General features: G+C 44.0%; 1 protein-coding gene across 1 annotated transcript in view; it reads left to right on the top strand.

Annotated features, from left to right (window-relative positions):
• LOC308094422 (supervillin-like) overlaps positions 1 to 15,134 on the top strand; it is a 67,074-nt gene that overhangs the window by 24,706 nt on the left and 27,234 nt on the right. Inside the window, exons 14-19 of the mRNA XM_080441067.1 lie at positions 1,855 to 1,923; positions 4,389 to 5,244; positions 6,606 to 7,110; positions 9,169 to 9,301; positions 12,077 to 12,127; positions 13,470 to 13,547. Coding sequence (XP_080297193.1) covers positions 1,855 to 1,923; positions 4,389 to 5,244; positions 6,606 to 7,110; positions 9,169 to 9,301; positions 12,077 to 12,127; positions 13,470 to 13,547 — 1,692 coding nt within the window. The remainder of the gene's footprint in view (positions 1 to 1,854; positions 1,924 to 4,388; positions 5,245 to 6,605; positions 7,111 to 9,168; positions 9,302 to 12,076; positions 12,128 to 13,469; positions 13,548 to 15,134) is intronic.

The following is a 15,134-nucleotide window of genomic DNA, read 5'->3' as shown; positions in this document are numbered from 1 at the left end:
AATGAAACAAACAAGAAAAATAAGATAAGACAAAAAGATAGACATACGGTTAAAACGGACATTCTAAACCAGGGGTCTTCAACCTTTTCAGGCCAAGGACCCCCAGAACTGAGAGAGAGATGAAGCAGGGACCCCCACTATATATTACATAAAATTGTGTTGCAGGTGAAAGCTTTTCATACTGTAGATGTTGGATTTATGTTAATGTGTATTTTCAGACATTTAGCGACTTAAACCGTCAATACTTAGTAAACTTTCACTCTGTTCTTGGTCTGCTCTTTTTTCCCCTCTTTGCCGAAAATAGCCGATCTACTGTGAGCTTGTAGATCAGCTATTTTCGGCTATAGTTGTCCTTAGAATAGGGATGCTAGGGTTCAAGTGGTTAATGTAAAAAACAATGATCCTATCACACAGAGATTTGGCGGACCCCCTGTAGCAACACTGAGGACCCCCTGTTGAAGACCCCTGTTCTAAACCCTCTGTATGTGCCTGCATTCACTATGACTCAAATCCTCACACAGTTAGAAAAACACTGCGACAGTGTCACTGTGACAGTGTTGACTACCAAAGCCGTGGCCTCATTTGGTCACCGGTTTCTAACTCGGTGTGTGTTCAGTGAGCTGTTTGCTCTCTTCACGATCCATTACGTTTCCACAGTTCTGAAAATCTAGTATGGAAGCTTCTTATTGGACAGGGCCCTCAGCTAGAGGCTGTCCACTTCCAGGTCAATAACATTTAGTGTAGCAAAGGATGTTTTTTTCCCCCCGATGCACTCCATCGCCCTGTACTGCCTGGAGGATTCTCCTCTCTGTGCAGCCTACTGAATGACAGACAGATAGGTCCAGTCAGTGGTGGAAAGGAACCAAGTACATTTACTCAAGTACTGTACTTAAGTACATTACACTTTTGAAAAGAAAGTGTGAGTACTTCTTCCACCACATAGGTCACACTATCCTCTGGCTTTTCAGCACCGTAGCCTCTAGATGTCTCCCAAGACCCAGTAACTAATAAAGAGGGGTGCGCTTCACATCAGACATCTACTCTTTTTATTTATTGCAAGTGGGCCCCCAAAGAATTGGCAAAACTAAGATTTTATTGTTAATATAGCAACATAAAACATTTATGTAAAAAATAAGTCATGGTAATTCTTTCATTACCTTGACAAAAGGTTTTCTTTGTGATGCCAATAGGAACTTAAAGGGGAAGTTTACCCCCAAAAATACTTATTTTCTATCAATTACACACCCCATAAGCCTTGAATTCATGGAGATTGTTTTGTTTTTGTGGCATTCCTAAGCCAATAATTTGATGACCGGTGGTCTCTCCGGTAGGAGACTGAAAGAGTCTCCTTTGAGTCCTACCGGATACATTAGCATCTTTCCGCCAGTAATCAAATTATTGGAATGCGACAAAAACAAAAAAATATCCATGAATTCAAGGCTTCATGGGGTGTGTAATTGATAGAAAACAAGTAATTTTTGGGGTGAACTACTCCTTTAAAGTACAATATGTTACATTCATCCAAGATCAATCAAAATATGATGCATGTAGCCCACCCATCTGACCACTTATGTTAAGCGGTCAGGTGGGTGGGCCATGAACGCTTTTCTTTTTCAAGTGGGTTCCTGAACCAGAGCAGTTTGGGAACCGCTGCTTTGATTCTGAGAAAACGAGTGTGGAATGTTAGTAAACTGTAATTTGGTCGTACAGCGGTGTTGCGCCCCGTAAATATCCAATCTGCAAGCTCATGGTGTGGGTGCGTCGCGACTTGCAGATCGGCTATTTTCGCCGGTGTACGACAGAGCATAAATTATAGGCATCAAAGTTAATCAGTGGTGTGGTGTCCGCACACAGGATGCAGAGCCGATGGTTACATCTCCGGTATTTAACGGCACGTTAGAGGCCATTCAAGAGGAGGAACACGTAAGATCATCACCGCTTGTCTGGACAGAGCTTCCCATTTGGTTGTATTCATGCTATAGTGACCATTGTTCATGCTGCCATGCGTTGCTTGTGGCAGCTTTTCAGGGCGTTTTCCCATGTTAGGTACGATTGCTTCGTACCGAGCCTGAGTACGACTTTACAAGCTTTCACATTAGGAATGTTGTTCCGTACCCGAGTACACTTGTGGTGTAGTTTTCACCCCATTATGTGAACTGTAGGCTACCTGAGTACACATGAGCCACGTTTTCAAGTGGGCCTGGGCGTGGACTAATAAGACTAACTGGACTTTGGTAGTCAAGTGTGCTTGGATCCGGACCCGGGTCCCTGATGAGAAAGCAGCAGCCTTAAATACATGACCTACACTGCTGAAATCACTTGGATTTAACTGAGGTTTTTGTCAGAATATATGATTGGATGTTTTGGGTTTTTGATATATAAAAAGAAAGGTTTAGAAGGTGGCAAACAAGTTTGTCCATACATTTTATGTATCTTCCACCTTTGCTCTTCTTCCCTGGTAGACAGGACTTGTTGAGATTTTGGGGGGTCACGGCCTGAAAAGTTTGTGAACCCTGTGAATGTTTGGTGACAGTTTATTATGAAATATATAAATATTTGGAGAATAGCTAAAATAATATACCCACCATTAGAAAGCTTAGATGAGGAAAGAGGAGATTTCCTGCAGTGTGAGCAACTGAAAATGTATTTTTCAGCGACATCCGATCTGATTTGGGGAAGCAGATCAGAAACGAGATTCATCCCTGCCAGGTTTCTGTTTTCCTTTTTTTTGCCCCCCTTTTTATAAACAAAGGGCAAACAAGGGCAAATGTAACAAAAGTGCCAGTCGTTCATTCCTATGGAAATTAACTGCTACATACTAAACAGAGCTCAGGCCCCTCCATGTTATGTTACGATGTGTTTGTTTTTAGAGGATCTAAAAGAGTACCTCTTTTTATAGCGGCTACAAGTTAGCAGCTCCTTTGAAATGCTTCTTCATACATAACGTAACAAGCACTGTATATTTCATCATGCTGCACTGTATCCACTTTTGGCCTTTTACAAAAACTGCGTACCCTCACAATTATAATGAGATCAAATCTGGCCTTGATGCTGAATGTCTGCATAATGCAAATAATGCACAAATTGAAACCCCATCGTGATTTTTAAATGGAAAAAAATCTCTTGCAAATTGACCATTTTCAAGTTTCTTAAGTTGAGATTTAACAACAAAACTCAGAATGTTCGTCTAGAGGTCCCATTTTTCTTTCAAAATTCAATATATTTCAATCTAGACTACATGCCATTGCAGGCTGGATTGAAATATCACTGGTCTAGGTAAAATGGGCCCACATCAGTGCCAGGAATATGAATCACAAAAGTCAAAATGGTCTCATCGTCATGCTGTCAAACGATTGAACATTAACCACAAATTGAAATGAGAGATTCATAGCGCCCTGGTAGTTGAACTCCGCTCTGATATTACAAAATGCTTGTGAATGTCATCCATGGGTGAGATGCTTCTTAATGTCAGAGGATATAGATGTTATGAGGGAGAATAATTTGTTTGATATGGTTTATATGGCTGGCTCAATTCATTCATGGCCTGACCTTTTCCACAGCCGCTGTAGAAGGTTCATGTATGAATGATTTGCCTGTACAGCTGATAATCTGTTTACTGTATGTGGCCGAGGCTAATCTAATCTGCTTCTGTCTCCATCCATCCATCCATCCATCCATCCATCCATCCATCTATACATCTGTCCGTCCATGCAGTGTTGATTTTGACTGCACATTTTAGTCATAGTCTTTTGAATAAAATTTAGTTTTTGTCATATTTTAGTCAACTGAAATGTTTTAGTTTTTCTCTAGTTTTAGTCGACTAAATATCATAAGATTATAGACGACTAAATCTACAGTTGATTTAGTTGACTAAAATGTATTTTGGCGGTGCCTTGATGGCGTCGTAATGCCCGATTTTTTCACTTGGTTGCATGCTGAAAATAGCAGATCTACAAGCTCAAAACGCGTCGAAGCTCGACGCGTTTTGAGCTTGTAGATCGGCTATTTTCAGAGCGCAACACCCAACATAAAATGACTTTTAGTTCTACTGGATCTCTTCTCTACTAGTCCCTCCCTAACATTTTCTAGTCTAGTTTTTATTTCGGAATTGTCGATATATTTAGTCTTAGTTTTAGTCATCTCAGCTTAGTTTTTATTTAGTTTTCCTCAGTGAGAAAAGGTAGTCAACAGACATTTTTCGTCATAGTTTTAGTTGACAAAATCAACACTGCGTCCATGCATCCATCCATGCATCCATCCATCCATCTATGCATCCATCCATGCATACATGCATCCATTCATCCATGTATTCATTCCTAACGTCCCTCCTGTCCATCCTAAATGTCTGACACTCTGTTTCCTGTGTTCCTGACATCCTCTACATGCAGCTTCAGAACGGTGACGGGGTCAAACTGGAGCCTCTGTCGGCGTCTCTGGTCCGCTCCGTGGCTGCTGTCACCTCCCAGGCCTCCGTCACCGCGGTAACCATGACGACAGCCAGTAGCGGTGGCGGTGGCGGAGACAGCGACCGCGTCCACCTGGGGGGGACGACGACGTCCACCTCTGTCCCTTACAGCCCCACCCAACAGCAGCAGCAACAGCCCCCCCCTGCCTCCGGCACTGCCGGCAGCCACCAGGAGAGGGGGCTGAGGTACTTCTCCATGACCCAGAGCGGGGACCCCAGCCCCCCTGAGCTTGAGCTGACCACCTCCCCTCCTCCCCTCTCCGACCACCGCGAGCCCCTCAAAGCCCCACCTCCTCCCCCGGCCGCGACCTCCGCCTTCCGCTCCCTCCGGCAGCTGGCGGAGGGCCGGACCGAGAGGCAGGAGGAGGAGGAGGTGGTGGAGGAGGAGGGGGGGGTGGTGGGGAGGGGGAGACAGTGGGGAGGAGCCAGAGAGGAGAGCCGAGGTGGCAGCGGCGGCGGTAAGGGGCGTCTGCACTCCCCCGACAGGGACAGGGAGAGACAGACGCAGACGCAGCAGCAGCAGCAGCCCCCATCAGTGCCGCCGGAGCCCCAGCCTCCTCCGCTCCCCGACAACCCCCCCGCCAGGAGGGGCGAGCTACCGGAGCCGCTGTCCAGCCGGCGAGCCGCCGCTGAGGGAGACGACTCCCAGGAGAGGAGGGAGAGGGCAGAAGGAGGAGGGGGAGGCTTCCTGAGAGAGGAGGCGCACGGTTCCTCCGCCGCACACGAGCTGCAGCGCACAGAGCGGAGCGGTGGCAGCAGGAGCCGGGCTCCCATCTCAGGTAGGAAGGAGGCTCCGCCGGTATACGGGAAAAAACAGAGACAGGAGGGAGATGGAGAGCAGGAGGAGAAAGGACATAGAACAGGAAGAGAACATGAGACTACATAGAGATGGAGAGATGAAGGAAGGCAAATGACAGGAAAGGGAGACAGGGGAAAGGGAGAGAGAGAGAGAGAGAGAGAGGGAGAGAGGAAACGTTGTCACGATGGGGCGATTCCAATTATCCTCATTGTCTCATGCAGCGAGTTTCCACACTCGCTCGCTCTCCGCCTGCCGCACACACTTGTCTCACTCGGGGGTATGTATGTGATTTAGTTAGTGCACACATGGAGGGACACACACACAGAGAGAGAGAGAGAGAGATATGTCTGGTGCTGAATCTAATTAGCATATCTTTCCATGTATTTGCCCTGTGGCTTCCTTTGTCTATAAAGAGGAACCCCCGGTCCCCTGACAGGCAGGCTGTCAGCAAACAGACAGCAGCAGGGTTTGATCTACATGTCTGCATGCATGCATCTCTAGTTGTCTGCAGGCATGCATGTTTTTATTTATTTATTTATTTTCTACCAACTAGGGGCTGTGGCTCTCTTTGCATACGTGTGTGTTTTTTGTCTTTTATGCCAGTGGGTATAGCCGGCTTACAGTCCGTTAACAAGGCTGACCTGGTTTTAACGTGCTAATGCACATTGCATCCAGGGGTGGTGGTCTTTTCTCATGCATGATGCACACACACACATATACATACAAGCATACAGGGACATGAAAGCAACCCGCTGTGAGTAAGAGTGCAGAAACAATTGTCCAGCTCAGTGAATGAAGGAGGTAGAGGGCAGGGGAGGACACAACAATGAGATCCTTGTCTATACTCTGCAGCCTCTGGGCCTTTTCATTTACTCCTGCATCAAGAGACTGTGTGACTGACTGGTGTGCAGACTCTAGTGTGTGGTGCATCATACTATAGTGTGATTGACGCCTATATGTAGTGTGAATAGATGAATAATACTACGAATAGGCTCTGTGTGTGGTTCGATGCTTGAAAGAATCAAGTGTGTGTGTGTGTGTGTGTGTGTGTGTGTGTGTGTGTGTGTGTGTGTGTGTGTGTGTGTGTGTGTGAGTGTGAGTGTGTGAGAGAGAGAGAGAGAGATGAGTATCGATTACACAAGGGATTTACAATGCAAGCGTGTCACCATGTTGTGTGCATGGTTGCACCTGTTTAATCCTGATTTACACTTCGTTGCTTGCCGGTGTCGGTTCTAGTATAACTCAGGCGTTATGTGCACTTACACAGTAACATGTGTTGCAACCTGTAAGTCGATGCATAATGCACGTATGTATGTGTGTGTGTGTGTGTTTCCTTTCTAGACCTGCCAGATCAGTCAGTGTCGTTGAGAGCTACGACGACAGCAACAGCATCGTCCAGGAGCGTGTCTCACTCCTCCAGCATCCAGCAGCAGCAGCAGCCCTTCATCCAGCCATCCCAGACCCTCCCCAAACCCTACACCCAGCAACAACAGCCACCTCCCACCCAACCCAAACCGCAGTCTTACATCCAACCCCAACCCCAGCCATACGTGCCCCCCGCATCCCAGCCACCGCCCCCCACCACCACCACCACCCCTCCCAAAACACTCACCCAACCCCTGCAGACCCAGTCCAAACCTCAGGGCCCGGTCCCGCAGCCCCTCCAGAAGGCCCAGGCCCAGCCTCCGCAGACCCTGCCCAAGCCCCAGTCTTTCCCCCAGCCTCTGGTGAAGTCCCAGTCCCTGCCTCTGGACCAGATCGAGTCCGTTGAGCTGCTGTCCCCGTCTGGGTCCGGGGACCACCTGTCTGACAGCATGTCGGCCAAACAGATGTCCATCAAAGAGAGGTGCGTTGGTCGAATGGTGGCCGCACGCGGTGGCGGCCGATTCGACCCCAAAAGGCGGCCAATAAGTGTCCTTAAGCGTCATAGTGCGTGTGAAATATTATGTGTGACTGAAACTGGAAGAGTTGGTAGTTTCAAGTTTAAATGTTCCAAATTAGCGTAAAATAGCAGATCTACAAGCTCACAGCGTGTCACATTGCAGCGCGTAGTGGCTATTTCGCTACTTATCTAACTGCACAACGTTAGATAAACGTTAAAACCCCTCAGCCAGCACGTAGCAACCTTATCAAGTATACTTAACGACACATTTCAATACAAATTTGAATCTGAAATGATCAAATCCAGAGTTAGTTTTATGTTTTAGAGGATGCAATTTGCATAATTATGCACAAAGAAGGTTTCCTTGAACGGAAAGTTGCCTATTGAGTGTATTATTCATTGAGCAAGTGAAGACTGTATGGTTGTTTTTGATTCCTTGGACTGTACACCTGTCACAAAGATTTGTATTCAAGTGTGCAATTATAGACCTACAGTATATGTTGCCCGGGATCCCCCAAGGGTCTAGATACTTGCCCCCCGCCCCCCCCCCCCCTCTATACCAAATGTCTTTGCTACAAACAGCTGATCTACAAGCTCAAAACGTGTCGCATCGCGTCGTAGATCTGCCATTATGACACGCCCAGAATAGCGATGCCACTGTAGGGTTCATGTGCTTAAAATGAGATCTGCTTGAAATATTTGCATACTCTAATATAATTTTTGGATCAAATCAGGCCATAGCAAACGCAAACTTCTCTGCTGGTGCGTGTCCTTCCTCGTGATGCTTTGGTTTGTCGTCAAACCCCCCCCCCCCCCCCTCTTTTTTACCTTTGTGGAGGTGAGCAGGAAAGTATTTATTTTTAGCAGGCGTTGCACCTCTCCTCCCGGCTGGTGGAGACAGAACTGTGTGGACTGGGGGAAGGAATCCTGTGAGATTTTAGCTCGGTTCTGGAGCTTTACTCCGCCTAATGCCCTCATTTCTGCCCTGTCCACGCTGAAGTAGCGCCGATGATGACATACTTTTCCTCCAGCGCTATAAGCCATCCGTTATCAGTGCTCCTCGTCGTGTAGCACTGAGAGCCCTGATGTCTTTTTTTTTCTTCCTCCACACACACGCTAGGGTTTTTTTTTAGGCTGTGGAAAAATAAATCTCTGGCCTGGTTCATTCAGATGGCTCCTGGAAAATTGATAGAAGCTATAACAGTAGCAGTGCAATTCAGCATCCAAACTGCATTTTCATTGTAGGTAGACCATCGCACTGGACACACCGTTAAGCAGACAGGATGGCATTCGTTTCTCCCAGAAAATTGAATATATAGAGATTTATATGTGAACCATTTTGTACACTCTCAGAGTTATGCGTGTCTGTGGGCCTAATGTATTGTAAACCAACCGGGGGTGCTTGAAATGAAAAAGTTTGAGAATCACTGCCATGTAGTGTGTACTGTAGCACTATGCAGTGGTGGAAAAGCAAAACAAATGTTTTAAGTAAAAGTTAAAAGTTGTGGGTTACAAGTAGAAGTCCGAAAGTCAGTAAAGGTACAAAAGTATTGGGATCAAAATATACTTAAAGTACCAAAAGTGAAAGTACTCAGAATGTCCCATTTCACAAGTTATCATTATGCCTCAAATGTATAAAAGATCTTTTGAAAATAGCAGATCTGCAAGCTCACAACGCGACGCATCGCGACACGTTGTGAGCTTGTAGATCTGCTATTTTCAAATAGCCAAAGTTTAAATAGGGCTGAAGTGGTTAATGTATATTCTGTAATAATAATCAAAATCTACAAAGTAACTAGTGAAGTTTTTAAATAAGTACAAGCACAATATTTGTCCCTGAGATGTAGTGGAGTAGAACATAGTCCAGGAAAGTAAAAGTACCTCAAAATTTTACTTAAGTTCCGTACTTGAGTACATGTACTTAGTTACTTTCCACCACTGGCATTGTTGTGCCATATTTTTGCATGCAGTACAGTAAATAGTTGGTGATCGTTGTAACTGTGACTGTGTCCTCTTCCTCAGACTGGCGCTGCTAAAGAAGAGCGGCGAGGAGGACTGGAGGAACAGGATTAATAAGAAGCAGGAAGTGGTGAAGGTGGTCTCCAGTGAGCAGCAGGCTCAGCTATGGGAGACCGAGCAGAACTACCAGAAAAAGGTCAGTGTCGTCAGCAAAGAGTCGTGTTCAAAACATGTTAACCACGTCACCACTTAACCCGTTCAATCCAGGAACGCATCTCTGTCATTTTAGATTTCTTTGGCTATTCAGAAATAGCAGATATACAAGCTCATAGCGCGGCACAGAGTGCCACGCTATGAGCTTGTAGATCTGCTGTTTCTGAAAAATCTTGAACATTTGTGAAAATCTTTGAATATATATTTTTTAAAGCAAACATTTGTAAAATATCTTGTTCCAGGGACCCCCCAGAAGCAAAGATTTGAGTTACAAATGTTCGCTTTAAAAATATATATATTCAAAGATTTGCAAACATTTTCACGATTCATGAGCTTGTATATCTGCTATTTTGATAGCCAAAAATAAATGACACAAATGCGTTCCCGGATTGAATGGGTTAACCACGTAACCACTTAAATCCGCTTTTTATTCCATCTACTTCAAATTTCCTGGCCAAAAATAGCCAATCTACAAGCTCACAACGCTTCGCAATGTTATTTAGATCTGCTATTTCTGGTGAATGTACCCCGCAGAATAGGGATACTGGGGTGGTTAAACCCTATTTTATGTTTTGGCTATTCAAAAATAGCAGATCTACAAGCTCACAATGTATAGCGATGTGACTCGTTGTCAGCTTGTAGAGCTGCTATTTAAAAAAAAAAAAAATGCGTATAATGACATATGGCCAAAGTAGGGATTCCAGGTTTAATGTAGTTAAACATACAGTATCTAGTGGTTTAATGTAGTTAGACATACAGTATCTAGTGGTTTAATGTAGTTAAACATACAGTATCGAGTGGGTACTGTACATTTGGGGAAAGCACACCTTCACAAAAAGTATACTGCGGATAGTACAAACTTTATCAACACCATGAATGTCGTTATTAATGTGCATTATGTTGAAATGTTACCGAAATATGTGTTGATGCTAAATGTGTGGATGTGCTGAAGAATAAATTCGCCAGAGATCCATATTTAGTCAAATGTAAAGTGGTATTTGTTGAAATACTATAGATATATATTGCATATATAGGCTACATATGGCTCGGCTTATGATACTGTATAAAGGTGGCATTTGGGTGGGGGTTGTCACATACCATATCACACCACATCACTCCATCTATAACATCATATCATGTTTTAAAAAGAACATTTCTCCTCACATCGGCCGTAGCTCTTTACGGCCGAGTCACCTTACCACAACGTATAACCAGCCAACATGCCACAGTGTACACAGTAAACCCCCGCAGTGTTCATTTAACTGTATGTTACGTTTTTACACTCTCAGAGTTATAGCTTAAACTCATAACTTGATTAGTGAATAAAATATTAATACAAAAACAACTAACACCACGACGATGGTTGTATTTGGTCTCCTCCCTACTCCTCTATTGAGACATTTAGATCTTGTGACCGGGTAGGACCACTGTTGGTTGACAAGAGGTTTTACGTTAAAGTCACAGATTGAAGCTTCAAATTAACAGAGAGGATGTAACAGTTTAGGTTCTGATCCTCTAGGCAGGGTCGCCATGCCAATGATCCTGCCCTTTTTGCTAAGTGACCCCCCACACACACACACGCACACACACATACACACACACACACACACACACACACACACACACACACACACACACACACACACACACACACACACACACACACACACACACACACACACACACACACACACACACACACACGCACACACACAATCTTGACCCATCTGTTATATCAGATAAGGGGCAGGGTGCAGATTCTGTAGGCTCTCTAGTGTAAATAATGCAGCATATGGGAGAGTCTCTCTAAGGAATTAGGAGTCTGGGACATTTGAGAGAACCCCCCCCCCCTCTTCCTCTGCAAGATCATCTCAGATCAAGACACTGCAGATGGAGTTTCATTTTAATGTCCAGGACTAATGTGTTTAGTCCATTTGACACTAACGAGGACATATGGCGTCATTGTCACTGTCTTTGTCACATTCACGGCGAGCCGCCGCCAAGTATAATATATGTACTGTACCACACTGAGGCCTGCTGTGTTTTACAAATGAGTTTCACAACACATACAGTTGAAATAATGAACAGAACCTAACATACAGTGCAAGGGGATAGTGTGTGATGTTAGTCAGTAAGTAGAGTAGACTATACACACAAGGCTTTGGATTTCTAAATTCAATACCATTGTATTGAAGTACACAGATGTTATACTTTAAGTACAAATATCAATACCACAAGCCTGAATAAAAGTACAAAGATTATTGGCTTCAAAATGTAAAAGTAGTCATTGTGCAGAATGGTCCATTTATTATATATTTATTATCATATTGGATGCTAACCAGTTAATGTGTTAATGTGTTCATCACTTTAATGTCGCAGCTGGTAAAAGGTGAGGTTGAATTTAAATACTGCTGCTGGGTAGCTTAACCTATAATACATCATCGTTTATCGGTTAATGTATGTTTTGTATAAATAATCAACATCTGCTAAGTACTAACTAAAGCTGACTATTGTAAGTAAAAAGTACAATATTTGCCACTGAGATGTAGTGGAAGTAGAAGTATAAAGTATAAAAGTATCAAGAAATGGGAAGTACAGTGGAGTAAAAAGTACCTTGAATTCGTACTCAAGTACATTACTTGAGTAAATGTACCTCCTGGTAATCCTGCAGGGAATGCAGGCAGTCCCACGTCTAAACCTATTAGGGGGACAATAGCTCCTCTCTGACCTACTGCTTCCCCTGTGTTCATCCAATCAGGAAGAAGGGATGGTCATTCAGGAGTACTCTGCTGTGTCGGAGCAGCTGTGGGTAAGCTTCTGACACACAAACCAGTCAGCTTGGCATGATGATGAACCCCTCCAGGCTTACAGCCAATCTTGTCCGATCACAGCTTGTACAGTATGTTGAGTGTTGTGTGACGCTGTTTGCAGTGTGGGGTTGTGCTGCTGTGGTGCGCCGCTGATGTTCTGTAGCAGTCCTCTCTCTGGGGTGGGTGGTGTTTGATGTTGGTTGGTTCCCTGCACCTTTGCTGATTCTGACGTCAACTGTGCGTTTGTACTAATATCTGATGTGCCTGATCGAAGCCTGTCGTGTCTGCGTGCACAAGCAATGCTTGACTTAGTACATGCGTCAATGGAAAGAAAATAGGAAGTAAACAAGATGGGGTCCATCTTGTCAGACATGACAAGAGTGATAACGTCACTCTTGCCCAAATATGAAGACCTTCTGCATCTAATTGCTTTGCATGATTCCGTAACGAGACATTACGTTGTATGAAAAAACAATCTCCTACAGAGCCACGTCGCAATAAAGGTGCATTCTATATCATTTATTATTACTGCCGTCATATCGGTGACGTCATACTGACGATTGTCACCTCCAAATCTGGGCACATACCATAGAAAGTGTCTTTGATAAAGAGCACAATAGGGTCAGCACGCTGCACATAATGTACGGGAAGCGCTTCTTTGTGGAACTGGTGCAGAGACTTTTTGATCAGGAACACACAGCTGCAGTATGCATGGCCATTTAACTCACAGACGGGCATCACGTGTCGCGTTGCTTTACTTTACCATATTTGTCTTATTTGGACGAGACGGCGCATATTGATAATGAACAATAACAATTTACCGGATTTAGCAAGAATGCTAATTTCCATCCGTAGTCCCCACTCTGACCTGTGGGCTCTGAATGGCTGAATGCCCACGTTTTGTTTGAAATAACGTCCCGCATGTGTGTTGACTAATAGGGTGATTTATACTTAGCTGCTCACCTGTGTTGCACACCCCGAAAATAGCTGGTCTACAAGCTCACACCACGTGGAGTTGTAGCGCGTTGAGCGTGTGAGCTTGTAGACCTGCTATTTATACACATGGGCGAGTATTAAATCAGGCAGTTTTCTAGAACAGTGACTGCTTTGACGTCACGCTTTGCGGTGAAGGATTAATTAAATTAACAGTGATGATGATGAATCCTCTCCCAGGATTCAAATGCCCCCCCCCCCCCCTCCCCTCACACCCCAACAGCCATCTTCATGTATTTGCATGCATGCCCATCACTTTTCCTTCCATTTCACCTTTCCTCACCTCACCTTCCCTTGTTTTCCCTATCCTTTCTTTCTCATCCGTTCGTTCACCTCTACCTCCCTCAGGAGCCTGTGTTCTCTTCCACCTATTCTCCTCCTCTCTCCCTTGGTCAACAGTGTCAATATGTTGACCCTCACAGCCAGGTAAGGACATGCACCTGCCCGCCCCCCCCCCCCCCCCTCCATTCCTCCAATGGGCTGCATGGACGAAAGCGCAATACATACTCCTTCCGATGTTGGGGTTCGGACAGGCTTTCCAAACTATAGTTCGGAGAGTCAGGACATCTGGTGGGTTGCACGAGTTCTGAGGAAAGGTTCTGACACCACCCATCCGAATTTCGGAAAGACGTCCGAACTTTCGAACGACTGAAGGAGTGTGTATTGCACTTAAGAACTCCACTGGTATATTTACTTTGTCTTAACAATGTTGCAAAGTGCTGCAAAAATTATATGAAATAATGAATAATAATTGAGGTGGTGTAAGCTATATAAAATGTTACTAAAGAGCTGGTGAGACGGGGACAGTGTTAATTTTGGCGACTAAGACTAAGACTAAAAGACTAAAAGACTTAAGGTTCTGATATTTAGTCGACTAGACTAAACAATTTTCAGAAGACTAAAATAGGACTAAAACTAAATGGTGTGTTATTCAAAAGACTAAGACTAAAGGTCCTTACACACCGGCGAATATGCGAATATACGCAAAATTCGGACTCGTTCCGAATAATTAAAAGACGCTTTTTCGCTTCGCGAAACTGATGTGGACGCTTGCATTAACTTTATAAGGTTTTAAAAAAAAAGCGTATTTATTCGCATGAAGAATTCGCCCCGGTGTGTAAGGACCTTTAGACTAAATCAAAATTTGCTGTTAAAATTAACACTGGACGGGGATACCCCTGTTACTGAACTCTATAGCGTTTATTACTATGGGAATATATATAATATATAATATATCACTTACGCCACCTTTAATGTAGTGAACTGTACAGTATGTCTCGTTTGGTTCAGTTTTCTCACTACATTAACGGGTGGTGGTATTAGTTAACTGGCACAGTAAAGCAGTGTGCACTTATGCAGTTTTCAATATGAATGTTTAATGTTCATCGGTAAGAACATGCACCCTTCATGGTTGACTAGGCAGCAGGCACTGGATTCTAACGATTTCTACCTGGTTTGGTACCATCTCTATGCTAAAGTTCAGTCTCACTTAACTTTAAACCTCATACTTGAATGAATGTAATTTAAAGGAATAGTTCACCCAAAAAAATCTTTTTTTCCTATCAATTAGTCACCCCATGGAGACTTGAATTTATGGATATCTTTTAGTTTTTCTAGTCGCATTCTTAAGCCAATAATTTGATGACCAGCGGACCGGTAGGCAGCGGTTCCGGAAGGAGACACAAAGGAGACTCTTTGTGTCTCCTACCGGAACCGCTGCCGGTCATCAAATTATTGGCTTAGGAATGCGACAAAAAATAAAAAAAATAAAAGTCTCCATGGGGTGATTAATTGATATAAAACTTATTTTTTTGGGGGTGAACTATCCCTTTAAGTATGTGAACTTTTAGACACACAAAGAGTACTGCTATCCAAATACTTTTAGAAGTCAATCTATTGACAATGTATTCCTTTAGATTTGTTATGCATATTTTGCTTTCCAACTGTTCTAATGGATCTGACTTGGCATATTGACTGATTAATTGTGTTTACCTGGCAAGAAAGAGCACTTTT

This window comes from Gymnoscopelus braueri (genome assembly GCF_963280865.1).
Source record: "Gymnoscopelus braueri genome assembly, chromosome: 10".
In the NCBI taxonomy this organism is placed as follows: Eukaryota; Metazoa; Chordata; class Actinopteri; order Myctophiformes; family Myctophidae; genus Gymnoscopelus; species Gymnoscopelus braueri.
This window is presented reverse-complemented; position numbering and strand designations above follow the sequence as displayed.